General features: G+C 39.7%; 1 protein-coding gene across 6 annotated transcripts in view; it reads right to left on the bottom strand.

The window, feature by feature from the left end:
* The window catches only part of POU2F1 (POU class 2 homeobox 1), a 179,602-nt gene that overhangs the window by 24,641 nt on the left and 130,378 nt on the right, over window positions 1-24,583 (bottom strand). For all 6 annotated transcript variants that reach the window (XM_042976643.1, XM_042976638.1, XM_042976639.1 and 3 more), the window contains 7 exons: window positions 19,841-19,941; window positions 17,036-17,089; window positions 15,022-15,141; window positions 12,699-12,887; window positions 10,867-10,993; window positions 8,856-8,950; window positions 3,234-3,407 (listed from right to left, as the gene is read on the bottom strand). In XM_042976643.1, coding sequence (XP_042832577.1) covers window positions 3,234-3,407; window positions 8,856-8,950; window positions 10,867-10,993; window positions 12,699-12,887; window positions 15,022-15,141; window positions 17,036-17,089; window positions 19,841-19,941 — 860 coding nt within the window. The remainder of the gene's footprint in view (window positions 1-3,233; window positions 3,408-8,855; window positions 8,951-10,866; window positions 10,994-12,698; window positions 12,888-15,021; window positions 15,142-17,035; window positions 17,090-19,840; window positions 19,942-24,583) is intronic.

The following is a 24,583-nucleotide window of genomic DNA, read 5'->3' as shown; positions in this document are numbered from 1 at the left end:
CGGCCAATGCCACTATGAAACTTAGCTCCCGACCAGTGTGGCAACACTTATTTTGAATTGGGATTATCCCAGTCCTTTGATTCCCCCCTTATCCCCACCAATCCATCTTCTGGATACTACACTGCCTATTAGCACCTACATTAGGTGGTAGTTAAGGAAAGGGAAAAAACCTTTTTTTTGGTTGTTTTTTAAACTCCCAGTTTCTTACTGGTGCACAACTTCTGACAAGAAGTTTAACAGAGGAAAAATATTCAAACTATGCGATAAAACACAATAAGGTACTGAGATTATCTGAACTTCAACTGATGGGGCTATTTAGATTTAATTAAAATCAAGTAAACTAAAAACTCGGTTCCTCTGCACCACTGGCTGCCTTTCAAGGACTCAATAGCCACACGTGGGTAGTGGCTATCGTACCGCACAGAACATTCCCATCATCACAGAAAGTTTTATTGACAACTCTGAATATACTATCTCCGAGTAGAACAGAAATGGACTGCTCATTGACTTCCTTCCAATTATAGTAAAACTGAAAGAACCAGAGCGGGGCGTAAATGCTATCTATTATATTTATATACAAGTGTATCTGTAGATACAGGCGTTCAGCATCGATCTCTCTACATATGTATTAAATCTTCATTCAATCAACAAATATTCACTAAGTGCCTACTGTATTTCAGGCCCTAAACATACTTTGTTTGTCATATATATTCATGTTCTGGGCCACTTTGTTTGTTTAGATGACAGCTTTCTAGAAAGCTGGGTGGGGCCAACTACACCTTGCAATTCTTTGAGTAGAAGATCTGTTGTCGTGGTCAGATGAAAATAAAGGTCTTCTGACACCGTATCTACATAATTTGCTAATAAGAATTTCTCAAAAACCTCTATGATATCTTTCTTTGAAAAGTAACAGAATTAGTAAGTAAACAAAAATAACCCATCAAAAATCACATCATTATAAAAATAAACAATGCCCTAAATGGTAGCTGTGCCTAAATAAAGCTACGCCATCAGCTCACTACAACTATGACAAATCCACTTGAGATTTAGAATACAATTTTATTTCATATTTAAATTATTTAAATGAATAAAAAGCAACAGGTCTCTCAGTTAATATACTAATTCTCATTAATTTGATAGATGCTCAGTTCACTGCTCTTGTAATTACCACGTTGGGTTCCTCCTCACAATTGTAAACGTTTTAAGCAGCTGCCTCATACATTATCTGAACTAAGTTGTATCTCTTTGATATTTTTTAAAAGAGCAAAAGGAAAAAAAGGAACAAAGATCGGGATTAGGAAATAACGAATGTGCTACACGCAACAGAAGTGTTATACTATGGTATGCCTCCCAAGTATACAGTGACATCTACAGCAATCCTTTAACCAATTAAGTAATTAGAAAATTACTGTTTAAAACCTCTAATAACGTGTCTATTTACTCAGAGAATAGGGAGTTTTTGTTTACACCAGCAAGTTGAAGGGAAGTTCCCCTGTGTGTATATATAAACAAACTGGATACAAAGCAACCTTTGAAGAACTACAACTGGAGTGTGTGACTTAAAAACAAAGGTTGATTTTCCCATCCTCCACCAGAAATATATGCTTTAATCCACGCAGTTAAATTTTGCGAAATGCTGCCACTGGCAAGTCAAAGTCATTCTGAAAAATAAGTAACAATTATACCAAATAGTAGGATAAAACCATAAAGCACCAGACCATAAGGAAGCTCCTTTATCTAACTAAAAGGGAAAGAGCAGGAGACGCAACACTGGCAATATGTTGGGTCAAATGCCACAGAAAGGCAAACCGCTAGGTGGGTCAAAGGTAAAGATTTTTAAAAGCCTTAATATCCTTGGCGTATCACCGAGGCAACAATCTCCCAGGGAACCTAAGAGTATGCTGTGCTAATAGCCTAAAAGCTGCAGCACTGCTAAATATGCCAACCTCATACTTGTTCAAGCTTAACCTACCTCTCTAGTTGTATCCTCAGCTTTCTTCTGGAAAAAACAGGCCAGATCGTTTAAGCGCTCCAAAAGCATTAAAACCTTTCTGAAGTGTAATGTGTTTCTTCACAACTGAAACCCCTCACAAAGATAACTGCATTTTTTCTAAAACTACACCTATTTAAAAAAATCATTTCATGTTTCTAATACACAATTAATTTCTTTGAGCAAAAACAAGTTACCAAAGTAATCTAAGGAATAAAAGTCTGTTCTTAAAAACACACAGAAAACAAACAGGGATAGATCCCTGGGTTTTGACCTACCACTGCTGCGCGTAACTTTACTTTCAACTTAGTGTTTAAGTCGTGACTTAACCTTCAAACAGTAATTATATTCTAAGAAAACATCAGGTTTCCCCTGATTGCATAAAAACACTCAACCCGACCTATACTTCAGTAACTTTTTTTCATCTAAGGATCTTCTATCATTTTATACCATTGTTACCCGTTTAATTCTTTTCCCGCTTTAAAACTATTCTTTGTGACAGATTAATCAGACAGTAAGTCAGTGGTAGTGCTTGGAACAAAAACGCTATATACCCAGATGCCTGTTTGAACCATTAAACTTATTCCACATTAAAAGCTGTCTGCTAGGGGACATTAAAAGAAATTAATTTGGATTTTGATTCATTTGGACTTTTCAGACTTACCAGATTCCTATTTGTTTAATTAGTGTCAATTTGGGCTTATTGTGTGTGTGTGTGTGTGTGTGTGTGTGTGTGTGTGTCTGTCTCTCTCTCTCTCTCTTTGGTCTCCTTCTCTCTCTCTCCCAAAAATCTGTTTTTAAACAAGTCTTTCAAACTCTTCCCCTTTCAGCTACTAAAAGAGCCCCTGCAATCTTTATTCTCTCACTCTTGCAGACAGAGCCCTAAGGCCTAGAACCAGATGTTCTACAAATAACAAAACCCTCACTACAGTTACAGCAGCCCCAAACATCTTTTAAGCTCTCACCGTTTATCGGTATCATCCGAATTATGATTTCAGAGGCCTGTGTTCTGAGAGAAATCGTACAGGTTTTAATCTAACATTAAATCATACGTTCATAACTGAATATACGATAACAGTCTAAATTTATGAGGGCAGGAAGTGGCTACGAAGAAGCCGCAGTCTAAAACCCCAAAACAGGGCCAGGGAATATACTGTTCCTCCGAAGCTTCCCTGGACACGTAAAGGGCATACCTGGACCTAGTCGGGGAGGGAGATCTAGGTTAAGGGTGGGTTCGTCCTACCTGAGTGAATCCGAGTTTGATTCGTCTTTGTTTGAAGGTCTTGGCAAACTGCTCAAGCTCCTCAAGGTCACTGGGCTCCTCCAAGCTGGGAGTATCAATTCGCTTTGGTGTTGACTGGCTCTGTGGAAGTGTCTGAATCGGGGTTGCCGCTATTGTGCGCGTTGGGGTTGCTGGCTGTGACAAGGAACAGAAGGAGAAGAAATAGCACACAAAAATGATACCTCGGTTTGTAACTGGAATGCGTCACAAGGGAACGACTTAAGGAAACGGCTCTGTTCACGAAGAACCATGAGGACCACGTGACACCGTGGGAGGTACGACATAACGTCCCGTGAGAAGGGCAGCGCGTGAGATTGTGCCTGCCAGAATTCCAGTTAAGGTTTCCGTGGAGGTCCATGGAAACAAATACACAAAAATGAAACCCATGATATGTGGGTTTTCAAATGTTCTGAATGCATGTATCTGATGCATATTCAGAGTATACATAATAAATCAGACTTTATTTTAAAGACTCTATTTCATAAATATGCCACTTAAACCACGAGTCTCAAAACAGCAGGGACCATATCTATCTTGTTTACCACTATCGTTATCTCCAACTTGTGACACGGTATGATAAAAATAATAAGAATAAAACAATTTTAAGGGGGAAAAGTAAATCATCTACAGTTCAAATAACTTAATAGCTTTGTTTTGTTTTCTTTTGTCATTTCCGTTGACCTGAATTTCTTTCCTTTTTTTTAATCCTATTTTTAATTTGTTGCACAAAGTTTATTGCATCTGTAAATGTTTCTCTTATAAATCGTAAACAATTTTCAAATCTTCAATTACAAGGCACGCATCTCACAGATCAGAGTAACCTTTATGATACGATCAAGACATTGGAAGGGACCATAAGGCTCAAAATCAAAGCAGTAAACTTTGTTTATACTCAGGTATGACTGGCATATAAAAAAAAGCTGTATATATTTAATGTGTACATCTTGATGAATTTGAAGATAAGCTACCTCCATGAATATGTACTGTCACCACCCACAATGCCCTAAACTTATCCATTACCTCCCTCCCTCGGATCTATATTCTCAACTTTAACTGTAATTATAGTATATATAATTTTATACTCCGTTTCATAATTATCATTTTCAAAGGCTGACTGAGGCAATATTATAATTTATTTAACAATTTCTTTGTTAACAGATGCTTCTTCGTTTATGTTTTCACTAACACAGTTAACGCCAGAATGAAAAATTTTGTGCACATGATTCTTTTCCCCACCCTTGTAATAGGTTGAGATAAATTCAGAAGTCATTTTCTGTAACTGGATAAAGGGTACACCACAAACAATTCTATAGCTTTTGATACACACCATAATGTTGGTTCTCACTACATGATGCTAGTTTCCTCCACATGGTTCGTGTTGGCAGTTTTTAAAAATGTTTTGCTAATTGAAGGAGTGCATGGTACTTCACTATCACCTTTATTTGAATTTCTCTTATTACTCAAAGTAAAAGTTTCCCATGTGTCATTTATTATCTGTATTTCTTTTATCGATTGGATTTATATCCATAACCCATGTGTATTAATGATCTCCTTGTCCTCATCCTCAAAGAGCTCATCAATTGTTATAGATTAAGCCTCTGTCTGTTGTATTAGTACGAATAATTTTTCCAATCTGCTTTTTTCCTTTTATTTTTCAGGGTACATAAGCTTTAAATTGTCATTTGGGTGAACTTTTTTTCCCTCCTTTCTAGTATCTTCTCTTGCTTCAAATCTAAGAGAGCTTTCACTTATTTCGAACTCAAAAATTCCTTTAATGGTCTGCTTGCTTCCTCTATATGTTTTAAAATATTTATTTAAATCTATCTACAATTTATTTGGGGACATGAAAGAATGATCTCTTTTCCTTTTAAAGAAAATACTCCATTTCCTTCTTACACAAACACAAGGCTACTCTGTTTTACTCACACGCCCCGAGGAGAGCCTGCCCTTGTGAGTCCTCATTAGCAGAAGGTACTACCCTGGCTGCAGCGTAATTGCTCTGTTGACCCTTCCTATGAACAGTGGCCACATGAGAGATTACAGGCCAGGGTTACAAATGAGGTCTCCGGCTAGGAGTTTTCTTGTAATTTAAATGCGTCAAATACCTCCAACTCTGACCTGGTTAGTAATAAGCTCTTTCCAACGGAACCAACCGGGCCAGAAAACTACACAATAGGCATCGCACAGGCCTACAACCAGAGTAAGCTGGTCTCTATCATCCTGCTTCAATGAAGACAGCCAAGTTCACCTCTGTTATGTGTTGCTGACACTGAGCAATTTTCAACCTGACCAGTCTGGAGGAGGAGTCCAAACCAGCACCAACCACGTGAGAATCCTCTGCAGCTACACGCTTCGCGGTGAGACTGGTTGACAGGTAGACGTGAGCCTCAACTACCAGACTGTTTGTTATTTCATCTCCAGGCTTGACGGAGCCCCGTTCTCAAATAGTAAAGGACTAAAAATGGCTTGGGTACCTTTAGGTGGGGTGGTTACAGATAAGTTACCCCAACTCCAGAAACCTCAGGTTGGACTGGGCCAGATCTAGAAACGGCAGAGTAGAAGTCAGTGAGCAGGAGTCAGGATGGCGCTACACCAGCCCTGCCACCGTGTGCGGCGCACGAAGGCCAGGGAGGAACTGCTGGAACAGGCTTTTGCAAGACTCCAACCTGATTTTTTATATGCGGCATATTCACAATTAAACGCACAATTTAAAAGTATGCGGTTTGATGTTCTGACAACCGTATGCAGTCACGTGACTGCCACCACGTTTAAGATACAGAACATCTCTATCCCCCACAGAAGTTCCTTTACGCTCTTTGCCCTCCATTCCCCATTCCTAGCCCCCAACCGCTCCCCCCCCCCGCAAGCACTGATACAATTTCTGTCCCTATGGTTTTGTCTGTTCTAAAATGCCATACACATTGAATCATACAGTATGCAGTCTTTTATGTTTGGCTTCTTTCACTTAACATAATGCTTCCAAACTTCATACGTGTTGGTAAATGTTTCAGAAGTATATTCCTTTCTACTGCTGAATAGCATTCCATCATATGGATGTGCCAAAAGTTATGTTACCTATTCATTAGTCGATGGACATTTAGGTTATTTCCAGTTTGGTGTGATGATGGGTAAAACTGCTTTGAACATTTATATATAGGTCTTTGTGTGGACATTCACTTCTAGAAGTAGAATTGCTAGGTCATAAGGTATCCTGTATAAGAAACTGCCAAACTGTCTTCCAAAGTGTTTGCAACCCCATCAATAATATATCAAAGAGCCCAGTTGCTTTACACTTGGTACTATCACAGTCCTTTTGATTTTGCCCATTCTAGTGGGTATGTAGTGATATTTCATTTGCGTTTCCCTGATGACCAATGATTTTCAGCATCTTTTTATATGGTTACTGGGCATTCACATATCTTCTTCGGTGAAGTATTTTCAAATATTTTGCACATCCCCCCTTTTTAAAAAGTCAGGCTTATTACTGAGTTTGTGAATTAGTTATAAATTCCAGACACAAGTCTTTTATCAGATATAAATTTGAAGGATATTTTCTTCCAGTTTGTGGCTTTTCTTTTATGCTTTTAACAAAAAGATTTTAATTTTATAAAATTAGTCAGTTTTTTTCTTTTATGAATAGTGTTTTTGTGTCCTATTTAAGAAACCATTATCTTACCCAAGGACACAAAGACTTTTTTCCTAAGTTTTCTTCTGGAAGGTTAGGTCTTATTACCCTTTTCAAATTAATCATTGTAAATTGTTTGCTTATTTGTTTTTGCCTACACATAACCAAAGACTTTCCTTTTCTCACTGAAATCTTTGGCACCTTTGTGGAAAATCCTTTGGCCATAGATGTGTGGGTCTACTGAATCTTCTATTCTATTTCATTTCTGTTCATATGCTGTTATCATGCTGTCTTCATTACTGTGGCTTTATATTAATTTTGACATGAGGCAGTCTTTCAACTTTCTTATTTTTCAAAATTATTTGATTTTTCTACGTCCTCTACAATTCCATATAAATGTTAGAAACATGATGCAAATTTCTATTTAAAAAAGGCTGCTGGGTACTGATCGGAATTGTGTTGAATATATAGATCAATTTGGAAAAGAATTCACGTTTTAACAACCGAAGTCTTCTGATTCATGAACACATTATAGCCCTCTATTTATTTAGGTCTTGATTAATTCCACTACTGAAAATTACATAGAAGTCTTGCAAATGTTTTGTGAAATTTATCTGTAAGCAGGGTAAATATTTTTCCTCTTAAGTTCAACTTCCAAATGATCATTGTTAACACCGACTTTGTATCCTACATACTTGCCAAACTCGCTTATTAATTCCAGCAGTTTTTGTAGATCCCTTAGGATTTTAACATAGACAATGATGTCCTCTGCCAATTAAAATGTTTTACATATTCCTTCCTAATCTACATGTCCTTTATTTCTTTTTCTTGTCTTACTGCACTGCTAAGACCTCCAGTAAAATGCTGAATAGAAGTGGTAACAGTTGGGGCACCTGGGTGACTCAAGTGGTTAAGCATTCAACTCTTAATTTCAGCTCAGGCTGTGATCTTACAGTTTGTGAACTCAAGTCAGAGACTGCTTGGGATTCTCTCTCTCCCCCCCTCTCTCTCTCTGCTTCTCCCGTGCTCGTGCATACATGCTCTCTAAATAAATGTATGTATGTATGTATGTATGTATGTATGTATGTATGTATGTATGTTTAAAAAAAAAAAAGTGGTAACAGTGGACATCCTTGCCTTATTCCTGATCTTGGTGGTATGATGTTGGGGTTTTTTTTGTAGATGCCTTTTACCAGGTTGGAAACCTATTCCTAGTCTGCAAGAGTTTTGTTTTTGTCAGTTCTTTTTTATCATAAACAGATGCGGAATTTTGTCAAATCTGGCCATATGTTAGTGAGAACTTGCAAGAGTACAGACAAAGCGAATCAGAGCTTAAGAGTGATTCAGGATCAGCCGGTTCAATTACCTAATTTACACATGAAGAAATGAAATGACGTGCTCAAAGTCACAGCTGGTTAAGAAGTGAAAGAGGTCTAAAGCTTACATCTCAAGATGTCTAGACCTGTACTTTATGATAGAGCTAAACTCTGGTAGAAATGAGCTAAAGCAACATCTCAAAGTTGAAAGAAAACACGGGGATCGGAACTTCTTTGCAGTTTCTTCAAAAGGGCAGAGGACCGTGATGTGTTTTAACTGAAGCAGTGGGTTTCTGGTGCCAGTGGTAAGCTCTCCTGCCAACTACAGAGAGGGGAGGGGTGGAGGGGAGGATGGTGGACGAGCCAGAACTCAGTCCTCATTTGCCACTAACACGGTTAGTCTGTATAAATACAGAAGAAAACAGGAACTCCCTGGACATTTTCAAAGACTACATCAATCCGATAGTATTGCTTTATCAAGCTGATAAGTCTTGCTTTGAATTTTTGCTCAGTGTGAAAACTATTTGGATTATTTTTATTAGGGTACTGTGGGGATCTGTTGTGTTTTTAATTGAACCAAGTCCAAGAGTCCCTCAAAACATCAGGGTAAGAGAAAGTAATCCTCAGTGGGAGAAAACTGACCTGGGAGGTGAGGGTGATGCTTGGCTGCGACTGTAGGAGGTTGGCTTGGCTTTGCTGAGGTAGTTGCGTTAAAAGATTTTGCGCTTGCAGGAGACCTGGAAAACACAAATGTCCTGTCAGATACACTAAGGATTCCTCTGAACATATGGCAAAATAAAGAATAAGAAAGTGAAGTGAAAATTTCCAACCGATCTTTTCATAGTCTTAGCAGTCTTAAAATTCTTAATGTCTTACTTTCCTAAAATTCAATCTTGTTAACTACAACTTGGGCAGTAAGATATGGGACATAAAACTGAAACCGATATAGGGGCACCTGGGTGGCTCAGGTGGCTGAGTGGCTGTCTCCTGATTTCAGCTCAGGTCATGATCTCACGGTTCGTGGGATTGAGCTTCGCTTTGGGGTCTGCGCTGACAGCGCGGAGCTTGGGATTCTCTCTCTCTCTCTCTCTAAATAAATAAATGAACGTTAAAAAAAAAAAAACCAAAAACTAAAACTGATATATGTCTTTGATAACCTGTCTGATGATCTCTCTGATTGGCCAATCCTTTATTTTAGTAAGGAATGGATGAAAATGAAGAAGTATTCTAAATGGAAGCAAGCCTGAAACTCTAAAAAGAGCTCACCTTCTTGTTTTTTTAAATGTTTTTATTTACTTTTGAGAGAGAGAGAGAGAGAGAGAGAGAGAGACAGACAGAGCATGAGTCGGGGAGGGGCAGAGAGAGGGAGACACAGAATCTGAAGCAGGCTCCAGGCTCTGAGCTGTCGGCACAGAGCCCGACATGGAGCTCGAACTCATGAACCGCAAGATCACGACCCGAGCTGAGGTCAGACGCTTAATCGACTTTGCCACCCAGGTGTCCCAAAAGAGCTCACCTTCTTAACCCAGCATCCATTAGAAACTGCCAGTATATATTGGACCAGAGAATTGTCTGATTCATGACAGGAGCAAGCTATCTGTTAAGTGGAACAGGTATTTACGCGAAGAGATTTTGGAATGAATGATCAAGAAGAAAAAGGCTAAAGGACAAAAATAATGAGGAAATGGTAGCAATGCACTAACGTTCGCTGGGGTGAAGCCTTGATACCCTGAATCTCTCTACTCTAACCTCCACTAATCTTACAAACAAGAATTGAACTTATCTGATACAGAAATTTACCACTAAGAGGCCTTAAATGTGTTTTTTGTAACTCAAAAGTTTGCAATTTCTAACATAACACTCTCTCCTTCTCAAACTTTAAAAGAGAACAAAAGATTGTTAGAAGCATATGCTTTTAATGCTCAGTCCACATTTTTTAAATACATTCCCAAGAAAAACTATCAAAATACTAGAAGTAATTTATGTTGGAAAGATTTCGCTTAGATTTTTGACCAAACTCTTGGTTCACCATGAGAGATTGAACAGATGAAAGGCGGTAAAGGACGATCTTCAATATGTGGCGTGCATGCATGACCAAAAATAGGTTTTTTTTTTTTTCCTTAGCTAAAAAAAACCCAAAAATAAAAAAACCCCATTTTTTTGGTTAATGTTTGTTTATTTTTGAGAGAGAGACAGAGCATGAGCTAGGGAGGGGCAGAGAGGGGGACACAGAATCCGAAGCAGGCTCCAGGCTCTGAGCTGTCAGCACAGAGCCCCATGCGGGGCTCGAACCCACAGACCACGAGATCGTGACCTGAGCCACCCACGCATCCCTCTTTCTTTTTCTTCTTCTTCTTCTTTTTTTCTTAAATTGATTTTTGAGAGAGAGAGGCAGAGAGAGAGGGGGACAGAGAATCCCAAGCAGGGTCCGCGCTGACAGCAGAGAGCCCGATGCGGGGCTCGAACCCACAAACCGTGAGATCATGACCTGAGCCGAAGTCAGACGCTTAACCGACAGAGCCGCCAGGCGCCCCTAAAAAATATATTTTTCTTAACACGAATACTGAGTTTACGGTCAGATTTAACAGAAACATTAAAATGACAGCAGTCGGTGCGTGTGGCGCAGAAGCGGACAGCCTCGTGCGCTGCTTACCCTGCTGGCCCTGGGGCGTCTGTGAGATGATGAACTGCGCTGGCTGCAAGTTGGTGGTCGGATGGACCAACACAAACTGCTGCAGGTTGAGATTCTGCTGCTGAAGCTGCTGCAGTTGCTGCAGATCCTAGAGAATCAGAACGAAAACACGGATTGGAGACCCCGAAACGAAAACTCGCTGGATCGTAAGGTTCCCAGGAGACGAACTGTGTCATCCACGTGAAGAAGAGTCACTATTCTACATTCTTCCGTCCTTTTTAAACAGGGTGTGCTCTGGGTATGGTCACAGAGCGGGTGAAGAAACCTGGAGCCGCGGGAAGGACTTGCTACTTCTGCCCGCATCCACCGTGTCATGACTCGTGTCAAAGCCAGTTTTCGATGGTTACTTCAAATTCCCTCAGAACAAATGGTTACAGTTGAGTGATTTTAGCCTGGAAGGATCAGTATGGGTTTTAAAAGTCAAGTGAGCAAAGAGTACGTTGGGGTTTTAAATATTCAACTCCCCTTTCTCTTACATAAAAATGGAGAGTGCTGTGTCTGAAACGGCATCGATAAATTGAAGTATCTATAATGATTCGTTACATTTGGCACCAGTCTGGGGGCGCCTGGGTGGCTCAGTTGGTCAACCGTCCGACTTTGGCTCAAGTCACGACCTTGCAGTTTAGGAGTTTGAGCCCCGAGTCGAGATCTATGCTGACAACTCAGAACCTGGAGCCTGCCTCAGATTCTGTGTCTCCCCCTCTCTCTGCCCCTCCCCTGCTCGCACTCTCCCTCGCTCTCAAAACAAAACAAAACAAAACAAAAAAACAAAAAAACCCCACCTTAATTTGGTACCAGTCTAACTCGACTGAGAAATAAGTGTAAAAATACCTAAAAATAGTTATCCATATAAAAACCTAATCCATAACATATCAAACTTGATTACACCGGTCTAGTGTTTTATAATTTTCAACGTGCTTTCATACACATTATCTTAGTAGAAGAATGTCAACATAGGGTCTCAAAGCTTATACGTTAAAAACGTATTTGGTGATGAAGAAAGTGGCCACAATTAAGACGTTACCTTGAAAAAGCTTGTATATCATAGTCATAAAGATTAGTCTGATACCTATTCTTTGCTTCGTATAGTTCCCTGGCTCTTTTAAATGTCCCAGTCAAGCTCCAGCTACAATGCAAGTCTACTTCTGAGTCTTCTCTGGGGGGATAAAGATAATTGTCTAGCGCTAGACTCGTAACAACTCTTCACAGAACTTACTGATACCAATACTCGGACTTTCTCCCTCTCCCGGGGACGAAGGACTTCATTTACCTTTCTTCCCAGGCAGCACCGTCTATGCCTCTCAAGTAACTTTTTATTATCTCTGGATACTCTGCCCTGAAGTGTGAACACTGGAGCCAAACCGCCTCCGAATACAGCTCTGCACAGAGTTAATCGCTCCGTAGCAGGGAGAGGACGGGCCGTCTCTCTCACACACGAGTGGCAATATTCGCCGCGGAGCACATGAAAGAACCCATGCCTGCCATAATTGGCTAATTAAAATAAATACAGTAATCCCCTGCTTCAGAAATATGCCAACTAATTATTCGAGAACTGTCACTTAACGTAAACAGTTACTCAAATAATCAGTTATGTGTTTATAATATCAATTCAAATAAGCAAACAAACGTGTTACTTCTAGTTCAGCGGTAAGGAAGGCGACCGCGTCCTTCACGGCTCTGGCGCTCCTCGGGCCTTTTGAGGAGCCACGCCGACGATCAGAAGTGGATTCTGTGCTAAAGAGGGCCCGCCGCTTGATTCCTCACTTCCCGCCCCTGCCCAAAGGGAGACTCACCTGGGAGATCTGGATGGGCTGCGACAGGGGGATCTGCGTCATGGGCGTGGCGGCGGAGGCTGAGATGGTGGCCCCGGCAGCGCTGTGCTGTTGGCTGGCGGAGTGCTGTTGGACCGCGGCGGCCAGCAGCTGTGCCTGCGCCTGCGCCTGCTGTAGCAGTAACTGTTGCTGGGCCGGCGTCAAGGTAAGCTAAACAAAATGGGAACAGACGTTCGGGACGGTCTGCGGGAGAAGGGCCCCTGACGCCAGCCGACTGCTTGGCGGTAGGGAACTCCAGGGCTGTGAGACCTCAGCCCCCCGCCTCCACGCGGTCAGCTCGAAGCTGAAACGCTGATCAGCCATCGAGCTGCCATCACGGGCGGAACATTTAAATTAGAATGGTGGTCCTCGCTCTGGACTTAAACAATCATTCAAACGTGTCCAGGGCTCGAGGGTTCAGGCAAAAAAAGTAATTAACTAGTAAGCAAGAAAAGAAAAAGAATCCACGCTGACAGGATACGAAAAGAAATTTACACCCAACAGAACAGCAAGTGATTAGTCAGATGAATGAGGAACAAGGATGCTGGATCTGACCGCGGAAAGAACTGATAAGGCCCAGCTGCTTCCCATTAGCATGAATCTCTGCCATATTCCATCATTTCCATTGTGTCCTAAGATATGACTAAAGAATATGAGCTCCATTTGTTTCTTGTCCAAGTCTCCCTACAGCCCCTCCCCAACACAGTCCTTTCTGGTATTGAAAGCTCTGGGTCTCTACAACTTTATATCCCCTTTCCAACACATTATCTCCGTGAAACAGGTGGTGACAGTGGGGACAGCGGCTCTCTTTACATGCAAATGAATCCTAAAGCCCAGGTTTAATAGAAGCTCCAGCCACACGAACCTGGAATCCCAAGGGTCTCTTACTATTATAGACACTAATCACCCGAAACAGACCCAAACAGTAAAACGGGAAATGTATTTAGAGCAGATTAAAACTTGCTTTCATAATGCAACTTAGTTCAGACACAAAGTAATAAGTGTGTTCAGCCTTCCTTTTGGTGGCATGTTCTGATCAGACAAGAAGGAAGCCTGGAATATATACTTTATTTTTTTAAGCTTTTATGTATGTATATATGTATGTATGTATGTATGTATGTATGTATTGTATCTAGTTTATTTTTGTAATCTCTAAACCCATCATGGGGCTCCAACTCACAATCCCGAGATCAAGAGTTGCATACTCTAGCGACTGAGCCAGCAAGGCATCCCACCCTGACATATATTAAGCGCGTGTACATTCACTTAGTGGCACAACCCTCCTTCTAAAAGGGTCCAATACAATTTGTACATCAGAGACCTAAGAATCAAAATGAAACCATTCAAAAACTTATCTTAACAGCTGTCAAGATACATATGTTTACAAATATTTTACGTAATAAACATATTAATCTCCATTGAGGAGATATTTAAGACCATTTTGCAACTTCTAAAACACACTTAACTAAAAGAAAGGAAGTAAAAAATTGTGTGAGTTGATGTGATGTGAATTGAGTAACTACTCTTCCTTACCAGTCTCCTAGCCTTTCTACCCGCAAAATAACTTAACAGACAAACGTTCAGCACTGGAAAAATACTTCTGGTGTCTTAGAGCACAGACGGCTGAAAAGTTAAAAGTTTAATGTATTCACAAAGGCCGACCTATTACCAATAAAAATAAAAGACATTTATTGACTTACATGCCAAGCACTGTTCTTTTTTTTTTTACAAACACTGTTATTCTTTATCTATATAACAATATTGTGAGCATCTCACATAGACAACATCTCCATTTAACCGAAGGAAAACTGAGGCACAGGGAGATGAAGCAATGAGTTCACACAGTAAACTGTAGAGCCAGGATACGAGACCAGAGGTTTCATTTTAGAACATGACACAGTAATTTAAAGAAAATATTTTTCTTGTGTAGGTACTAACCCACTCTTTAACTTCTACTCTGCAGCGATATCGTAACTCTAAACTGATGACTATAATGTCATCAATATAATGATCTCAATCAGAGGACGACTCCACTGCATGATGAAGCAACAGGTGACACGTGGGTTTAAAAAAGTCTCTAGTTTATCGAGAACATCTGCAAAGTAAGAAAAGATACCCCGAAAACTTATGACAAAGATAATTCCTTGTAAGGAGCTGCCTACGGCGTAGCAAACTCTTTGAAGAAAACAGCGCCAGGCATAACCACGTCACTTGTGTGCTACAGCAAACGGTTCTAATCAGATATTGGCCCGTGGCAGTTCTGACACAAAGAAAGTTTATTATAATTCTCTCAGTGAAAACTTACCCCAGTTATCTGTCCTCCAGCCAGCATCAGCTGGGTCTGGGGGATGGCTGCCTGCACTGAAGGCTGCTGGGAAGGCTGGCTTGGCTGCTGTGAATCCCCCGATTCTTCATTAGATTTAGACTGGGAGGGAAGGGGGGATAAGAGATTTCAAGTAACTGATTAAAGAATACTACTTAGAACTCCATATTTTAAGACTTGTTTACAACATGGATTTATCTAGTCATGAGTTTTCTGGTTTCATTCTTTTCCTTTCTTATTAATCTTTGTATTTTCCTAGTTTTAATATAGGAAATTTTTAGACTTTTTCTCACTTAAAAAAAAAAATCACATTTCTTATTTGTCGTTTCCTAACTATAAAAGAAAGAAATGGTCAAATACAGAACACATGAAAGTAGAAAAATAAAATATAAAAATTACCCACAATACAAGTTGCTGGTATAGACTTCTTGTTCCAATGCCAGCAAAGTTGCACTTAACAACTTTTAAGAAAAAAAAAATTTGGTCCTCCACAAATCAACAGAATTTTTCAGAAACCCAGATCTCAACTTCAGAAATAAGGACCAAGGGAAAGCACATTCTCAACCCATCTCTACATCAGACCCTCCACCCCTGCATCCTGAGATGTATTCGGTGGTCAGCCTGAAACCCCCTCATGTATCATCTCGGAGCTGACAACTTGACCCACAGAACTCTGGATCTAATATCTAAAATAACTGCAAATTTAGCATCTCTCATCAAGTAACACACAAGTTTGGAGGGGAAACGCTACAGTCAAGAGGGAAAGAGAACACACTCCTAAAAGGGACACTAAGAGGAAATTTTATGGTAATTAAAACTGGCTATGCGAGCATTAAAATTCTGCATAGATTTGCATATTTCCTACCACCTGTTTTGGGGACTACAGCAAGGCTAATTAACATAAAGGCTCTGATTAATTCTGCCAGTCATTGGGAGATAATTACAGTGCAGGACTGTAAACACGCCGCACTGGAGATACAGCCTGTTTGCCAACATCTCTCCAAGGGATGAAAGTTTACCATGGCAACCAAGGCAATTTTCTGCCTCCTCTCCCTCAGAAAGGAAGGTCACATTATCTCCTTTTCTTTTCTCTTCTTGCTTCCATGTGTTACCAGGTCCATATTCCGTTGGGTTCCTGGAACGCTCAACCCAAGGTCTTTAGTCATTAGCAACACTGAAATCAATCTTTTAGAATATGGCTTTCCCCTCTTGACTGTCAGCTACCTAAACACTATAACGAAAGGAAGCAGCAGATTGACTGAATTATGGAGTAACGCATAATAACTGAACTTTGTTTTACCACATGATTTGTGCATCGGCAAAGTAGCCAGACTTAACCTTTGTTTTTAAAATTTTGATCCGACGCGCAGCCCCTCAATAACTACACCAGGCTTAGTTACGAACCTTAGAAGCACAGCACTTTAGAGCAGAGAGGGACCCTGGCAAGCTTCTAAACTTCCCCACTTAAACAAATGTAAAAAAAAAAGGAACCCCAGGATGTTCAGTGACTCGCCAAAGGTCATACAGCTAGTTGGTGGCAGAGCTAGAATGCACACTAAAAACCTCTGTACCTCAGCCCAGTGCTCTTTCCTCTACACTATAAAACCACAAAAAGGCATCTGGAAACAAAAAGGGATTTACAAATTATTTGGCTTTGTGTTTAGGTATGTGTTATCACTGTAAAACTCAGAAACAGCTTCCTACACTCACGTATGCTCCCCCAGATAAAAATTAAATAAACTTACATATCCAACTCTGCAAGTAGACTTCTCTTGTTCATCTTTTGTCATTCACAGTAGTATAACATAAACTGGATTTTTATGAATGTGTTGTCAATGATTATCAGTATTTGGATCTCAAAGACATTAGGTAATCAAAAAAGGTAATACTCCTAAGTGTTTCCTATTATAAAATTATTGCATGCTCATTACAAAAAAGTCAGAAAAAATATGGGAAAAATAGTAAAACTGATCCATAATCCCGAAACCCAGCTTACCTGTACATTTAAAGACTGAGCAGCAGCCTGTAAACTTGTTCCAGCGAGCTGGACCTAAAAGTAAAGTAGTGACGTAAAGTTCTAGTACGATACTGTTGACATCCATCATTTGAAGTTGACATCAGCAAGTATTTCAAGAATCTCTACTAAGTGCACGTCACTGAGTTAGAACTAAGAACACAAAGAGGTCTATCTTACAGAGGTAAAACTTTATGGACAAGCTCACGGTTCCTCCACCTCCTACCAGAAGATGCTGTTACCAGTTCTTTTCTGAACATGTTTTCCCACACTAAGCGTCATCAGGCGTGCCACTCTTGTATTAGACACTCCTTATCCTGTTTATAATCATTGGACACTTAGATTCTAAAAGCTTAATTCAGGGGCGCCTGGGTGGCTCAGTCGGTTGAGCGTCCGACTTCAGCTCAGGTCACGATCTCACGGTCCGTGAGTTCAAGCCCCGCGTAGGGCTCTGGGTTGATGGCTCGGAGCCTGGAGCCTGCTTCCGATTCTGTGTCTCCCTCTCTCTCTGCCCCTCCCCCGTTCATGCTCTGTCTCTCTCTGTCTCAAAAATAAATAAACGTTAAAAAAAAAAAAATTAAAAAAAAAAAAGCTTAATTCATCCATTATATAAAGAACACATGAGAACAAGCTACTTACATACATTATTTTTATCATTATAAACAATCAGAATTATCTACTCATTCTAATTTCAAAATTTTCCTGTATATACCAGAGTAAAAACCTTACATATACATATGTGTGCGTGTGTATATATACACACACACAACACCTATACAGTCAAGTCCTTAGAACATTTATAGTCATAACTCAAAACTGCTGGCTGAAATAAAGACTCTGTCCTATAATCCATACATGAAAGTCTGTCACAACATTTCATGCATTCAGAAAGTTAAAAAACCATGGTTATATCAGAATAAGGGACGTTGTTTGGCAGCCACGTTAATACCTGATTCTGGCAAGTGTCATCAATGGATGCTCTAATGGGTGAGAGGTGGGGAATAACATGATATTTACATATTCTCAACCATCTCTCCACAGATACTTATTAATTACAAAAGGAAAAGTCACCACTAAGGACACACGTGCCTTCTGGTATAATCCACCAAGAACACAATACTACTTATGTTGTACTCCTCCCCAAACCCAAACCGAGCAACACTACAGAATGACTAGTTTGTACTCTTCAAAAATGTCAATGTCCTGAAAATAAAGAAAGACTATGTATGGGGAAAAAGAATATAAGTTAGAGTAGAATAAATGAAGTGTAAATTAGAATGGCAGCAGTCAGCACAAAAAGTAGGAAACATGAGAGACAGTGCTACTACATAGGATCCTGGCAACTGACTGGATATAGATAAAGAAAGAAGTCATGAATTATTCCAGGGTTCAAATCTGAGAGACGGAAAAAATGGTAGTGTCACTGACAGGAAGACAAGGAGTTCCACTTTCGATATATCCTATAACTTCAAGGTTTCCTGAAGTTAAGTGTTAGTATGGAGCTCATATAGAGTTCAGAGCTAAAATGAATGGACTGCTGCCCTTTGTTTATAATTTTTAAAAAATGTTTATTTATTTTACAGAAGGAGAGAAACAGAGTATGAGTGGGGGAGGGGCAGACAGAGAGGGAGAGACACGGAATCCGAAGCAGGCTCCAGGCTCTGAGCTGTCAGCACAGAGCCCGACACGGGGCTCGAACTCACGAACCGTGAGATCACGACCTGAGCCGAAGTCGGATGCTTAAATGACTGAGCCACCCGGGCGCCCCTAAAATTCCTTGATTTAAAGTCCTTTGGTATGGGGCATATTGAAGGTTCAAGGATTCTGAGCTGGAGGCCTTGTAGCTGATGCGGGAGTTGTACTCATCTCGGAATTTGGATCCAATGGAGAAAAGACTGCATATCATCTATGTACCTTCAGGGATTTTTAAATACATTTGGACCATCACAAATTTATGCCAGATGGACACTTAATATAAGCCACATAAACTATCAAAAATGCTATCCCTCTAAGAAACCAGAAAACTCGTTGGAGCTACAATATGTTTTTAGGGGGGAAAAAAAAATCAACATGAAAATAACATTTTTGTTCTTCTACAATATATTCTTAAATTATTTTAGATGCTAAATCATCTTAATATTTTATCCAGAAGTTTCATGTAGAAGTTTCTCTACTTTCAGAAACACAAACCTATGCACCTGCCCAAAGTCTGTCAACTAGGGCCTCCCTCTAGTAGAAGATGCTAATGGCTGCCTGCACACTATCCCTTTGAATTTGTAGAATAAACAGGCTTTAGAGGACCTTTCTAAAATTTCACCTGTTTCAATCACAGGAGCTTCTTTTATATAAAGCGTAGGTAGTCTAAAAACATATTTTATGAGCTCAAAGACATATGAAGATACATTTTATGAAGACATATTCTGAACTGAGAGCCTTACTCAGCAGGTCTCAGGCAATGGTGACTACATCCTTTTGGATGACTTTGTAATTTACTACCTTCAGTGAGCCATCACAGACCCACAGTGACAAAAACAGTAACCCCGTTGTTATATACATTCCATTCATAACAAAGAATTCCTTTTTTTCACACAGCTGCGGGGTCAATAGCTATATAGTCAATTAAGCTACAGGATTCCAGCCGAACCATTCAGAAGGACACAATTAGGTGCGATTAGCACAGGCTTTAATCAATGTAAAAAGTCCCACACACTGAAGTAACTTCCCCAGGCCCTCGCATTTCATGCCTCCATTTTTTACCCTCCCTGATGGTTGAGCAGAGCATCCTACCTGATGGAGATGTCCCAGAAAAGCCTGGGCCTGGGCCGTTGAGATTGCTCCCCCAACAGGCACGGGCTGCTTCTGAAAGTCCAGACCATTGGTTTGTGTGCCTGGAAAGCAAGCACGATAATGTAACTATTAAAAACAAACTCAACTGAAATAAAGCACTAGCCTTCAGTCACCAGCACTGATCAGCCATCAATTTTGTAGAAGCACTTTCCTAAGTACCTCCAAGGACGAGAGGGATTTAAAAGAAAAAGGACATACAGTAAAATGATTTCTCTACTAAAGGGAGGGCGGCGGGACAAATAAATGAACACTAAGCTTAAGAAACAGAAAGTAAAATATAAAAAATGAATCCCAGGGGGCACCTGGGTGGCGCAGTCGGTTAAGCGTCCGACTTCAGCCAGGTCACGATCTCGCGGTCCGTGAGTTCGAGCCCCGCGTCAGGCTCTGGGCTGATGGCTCGGAGCCTGGAGCCTGTTTCCGATTCTGTGTCTCCCTCTCTCTCTGCCCCTCCCCCGTTCATGCTCTGTCTCTCTCTGTCCCAAAAAAATAAATAAAAAACGTTGAAAAAAAAAATTTAAAAAAAAAAAAAAAAAAAAAAAAAAAAAAAAAAAAAAGAATCCCAGCCATAAAGGCAGTGTTAGAGAATTTGGAAGTGAATGCAGTGTTTGGGGTCAGAATAAGCACGGCACTTAGAAGGAAGAGATTATTGTCACTGTCACTGTTGGGAAGAATGGTAGAAGACAGACTTCTCAAGAGGGACTGAAGTGCTCTTCTGGTCCCCAATTCTCCATATTTGGCATGGACAGAAGAAACTCACTGGTGACTTTGCAAGATGATTTACTCTTAACTTATGCTTTTACTACATGACAATCTCATGGCGAAAACAACCATCTGCAGAACGTTTTTAATGATTTCTTCATTTCCAAAGTATAAACTGCTGCATATATCTAATTAGCAAGACCTCTGCTGTAACTATAATCTTCTAAATGTCATCCTGTGCTTTTTAACCACTGATGCTGCAATCAGATGTTAGAAGAGGACGGACTAATTTATGGAAAGACAGATCACCCTAATGCTCAAGTATTTTTTTAAGGATATAATACATGGTTTTCAAACTACAATATCCAGGTACTATTTAGAAATCACCAGAATTCTTTGCACTCAACAAAATATAACAGACTCCAGGAACCTGCAAGAATCACTGAGGCACATGAATGTGGTCCTGACCTGCCAGTTCCTACCACTCAAACAACCCATCTGCCCGTCCTCACTCCCGTGTGTGCACACACGGAGCACACCTGTTGACACCTGTTGGGACAGTACGAGGCAGAACATCAAAGTAGTATTTCTAAACGGCTACTAACTTCTGCCTTCATATACTCTCATTTCTAGCACACGAATCACTTTCAGAAGAATAATGAGGTAGATCACAGGACTCAAGAGACCTATTTAAGGTTTCCGTGAGATAACTCTAAAAGGAGTGTCCATATATTTCCACCTGCTTAAACCCTCATAGTGTATCGTTCTCTTATGGTTTTTTCCTAAAGTTTCCCATAAATAGTAAATTAAAGAACTACCTAGACATAAACATTTAATCAAGTTAAAAGGGTACATACTTGTGTCAAGTAGTGAGAAACTAGTGTGAAATAAAACTTAAAAGTAATTAATTAGGGTCACCTTCATGAGCCACGTACAGAAGTTTCATTATTTTAAAGTTGCACATTTTGTCATTAGCCACTGGTCTCCATCTCCATGCAGAAAATCACTAATGCTCAATATATATGACATAAATGCGTAAGACTGAAAGAAGATGAGATTTTGAAAAACAGAGACAAGCGGTTAACACGTCACCAATACAGGAAGTCTTCCAGAACCAAATATTTCACTCTCATGGAGATCCTAAAAATTCCATACACTGGTTCCACTTGCAAGTTCCCACAAAAATGAGAAGCTTGTGAATCACAAAGCACTCTAACACACGATTGACTGATTTCTATCCTTGGTACAGAGCCTGCCACAGTGGCCTGTAAGTAATACTATTTAGGTGCCCTGTCTCTACCTCTTGGGGGGGATGCATAAAGGCATGGTATCTAAAGCCAGCAAAGTGAAAGGACACTCTTAGACAATTCAATTAAACAGAGATAAATTCAATTCAGATAAATAGAGATTTAAGATGCAAAAGCAGCTATTTTTTTAAGTAAAACTCTGAGGCTCCCCTATAAGGTAAGGGATGGAAGAAAGGAGGTATCACAGGGAAATCATTCTTGTAAAACATAAAGACCTAACCTGGGCTAAAAGGAAAGAAGAAAGAACACACACACACACACACACACACACACACACACACACACACACGTCAGACTTGAGTATGAAGACGGCAGTACAGGGAGACAGGATGTTGGGAGTCAAACCAAATGTGTGCCAGAGAAAACAGGAACATAAATAAGGAACTGGGGGTATTAACAGCTTGGGAGAGAAGGTGAATTATGTAAGAAGATTAACATAAGATATACAGAGTTTGAGAAACCCCAAAACAACGTAAGAAAAGTGACCCAGAAGGCATTTAGAAATGACAGAGGCCAGAGATAAAGACTCTATAAAGTTGCCACCGAGCAGTGTTACTGAGGTGAACCTTGGAGATCTTGAATCCAACCTCCTTATTTTACTGGAACAAACAGATTAAGGAATCTTAAGTGAATTATTCAAAATGTCACAGCTAGTTAGTGGAAGAGCCCAGACAAGGACAGGGTCCCCTGGTTAGATCATTCACAGGGAAGTGATAGGTGAAATCTGAAGAGCAAAAGTGTCAACCAACTAAGAGTGGATATAGAGCAAAGAAGCCTGAAGAGGGCACCTACATTAGGAAACGTAAAGACAAAGATTAAGCAGTTAGAATACAGAAAAAAAATCCCTTAGGACTAGGGTGCCTCAGGAGCCTTGTAGCCAAAGCAAGCTACAAGGACAGGGTAGTTTACTGCTGTCAAATGGTACAGAAAAAGATCAAATACTAAGAAATTAAACCAAAGATAATAGATAAAAGGGAATAAAGGAAAGACCAACAATAATCAAAGAGGGGAAAAACCCCACATAACAGAAACACCAGCTTGGTTCTTTCAAAAGAACCGTATAGATTATAAACTGGTATGATGGAATAAAAAAATAAAAGAGAAGGAGCAAATGATTTAAGGATGACAGAAAGAAGGACACAATAAAAAAATGTCGCAGATAAAAGAGGATTATCATGAACCAATAAAATTCATGCCAATGAAAGTAAAACTTAAAAATGGATTACTCTCTAGAAAATATAACTTACCAAGACTGACTCAAGAAGAAACAGAAAATCTAAAGGGTCCTGTAGTATTTGAATAAATTTAATTTGTCAGTAAAAATCTTCCCAAAAGGAAAAATGAAAACAATTTCACTCTGCTTGCTTCCAGAAATCCAAAGGAAAAATAATTCCAGTATTTCACAACTTTTTCAGAGTAGGGGGAAAAAGTAAACAATTCCTAACTCACTTTATGAGGCCAGCAGAATCTCAATACCAAAACCTGACAAAGAGGAGTATAAAAAGGAAAAAAAAAATACATGCCCGTTTTACTCACAAACATATAAAAAAGTATCCTAAATAGTACTAGCAAAAATAATCTAATAAGGTAAAATATTAAGACTACAATGGACTGGGGGTGCCTGGCTGGCTCAGTCAGCAGAGCATGAGACTCTTGATCTCAGGGTCACGAGTTCAAGCCCCACATTGTATGTGGAGCCTGCGTAAAATAAAGATTAAATTTTAAAAAGACTACAGTGGATTTATTCCAGGAATGCAGGGTTAGTTTGGGGTTAAAAAAATAAAAAAATGTGGGGTGCTTGGTCAGTTAAGCGTCTGACTCTTGATTTCAGCTCAGGTCATGATCTCACAGTTCGTGAGTTTGAGCCCCACGTCGGGCTCTGTGCTGACAGCTCGGAGCCTAGAGCCTGCTTCAGATTTCTGTGTCTCCCTCTCTCTCTGCCCCTCACCCACTCACACTCTGTCTCTCTCTCTCTCTCTCAAAAATAGACATTAAAAAAAAATTAAAAAGAAGTTTAAAAATAAATAAATGAATAAAATAAACACTTTTTAAAAATCAATTAATGGGATTCACCACATTCATTAAAAGGGGAAAACATAATCATCTCAAAGAATAAAGAAAAGCCTTTTCAATTTTCAATTAGAAATTTTCTAACTGAATTAGAAAAATTCAACATCCACTTATGATAAAAATTCTACGCATAAGAATAGAAAGAAACTTCCTTAACCCTTATAAAGAGTAAAAAGCACTCCCTTTAAGATTAAGAACAAGATAAGTGTGCCAGCTACTGGAAGGCTCAGCCAACAAAACAAGGCAAGAAAATACAGAAGTTGGAAAAAAGAAATAAAACTGTCTTTTCAGATGATTTGATAATGTAAATAGAGTATCCTAAGGAATCTAATGATCTATTTCTAGAATAAGAGAGTTTAATAAGGCTACAGCACACAAAATCTATTTTAAAACTGCTTTCATACACCAAAAGAAAACATTTCTTACTAATTTTAACACTTCCAAAAATATACAATTCTGGGAATAAATCTATCAAACGATAGCAAGTCCTAATCAGTAGAAAACTGTAAAACTTTATTTAAAAATTATAAAGAGGGCATAAATAAATGCTCATTTACTAGAAGCCTCAACACAGTAAAGGTATTAGTCCATTCCAAACTGATCTATG

The sequence above is a fragment of the Panthera tigris genome, chromosome F3 (genome assembly GCF_018350195.1).
Source record: "Panthera tigris isolate Pti1 chromosome F3, P.tigris_Pti1_mat1.1, whole genome shotgun sequence".
NCBI lineage: Eukaryota > Metazoa > Chordata > Mammalia > Carnivora > Felidae > Panthera > Panthera tigris.
The sequence above is the reverse complement of the archived record's forward strand: the minus strand, read 5'-3'. Positions and strand labels throughout refer to the sequence as shown.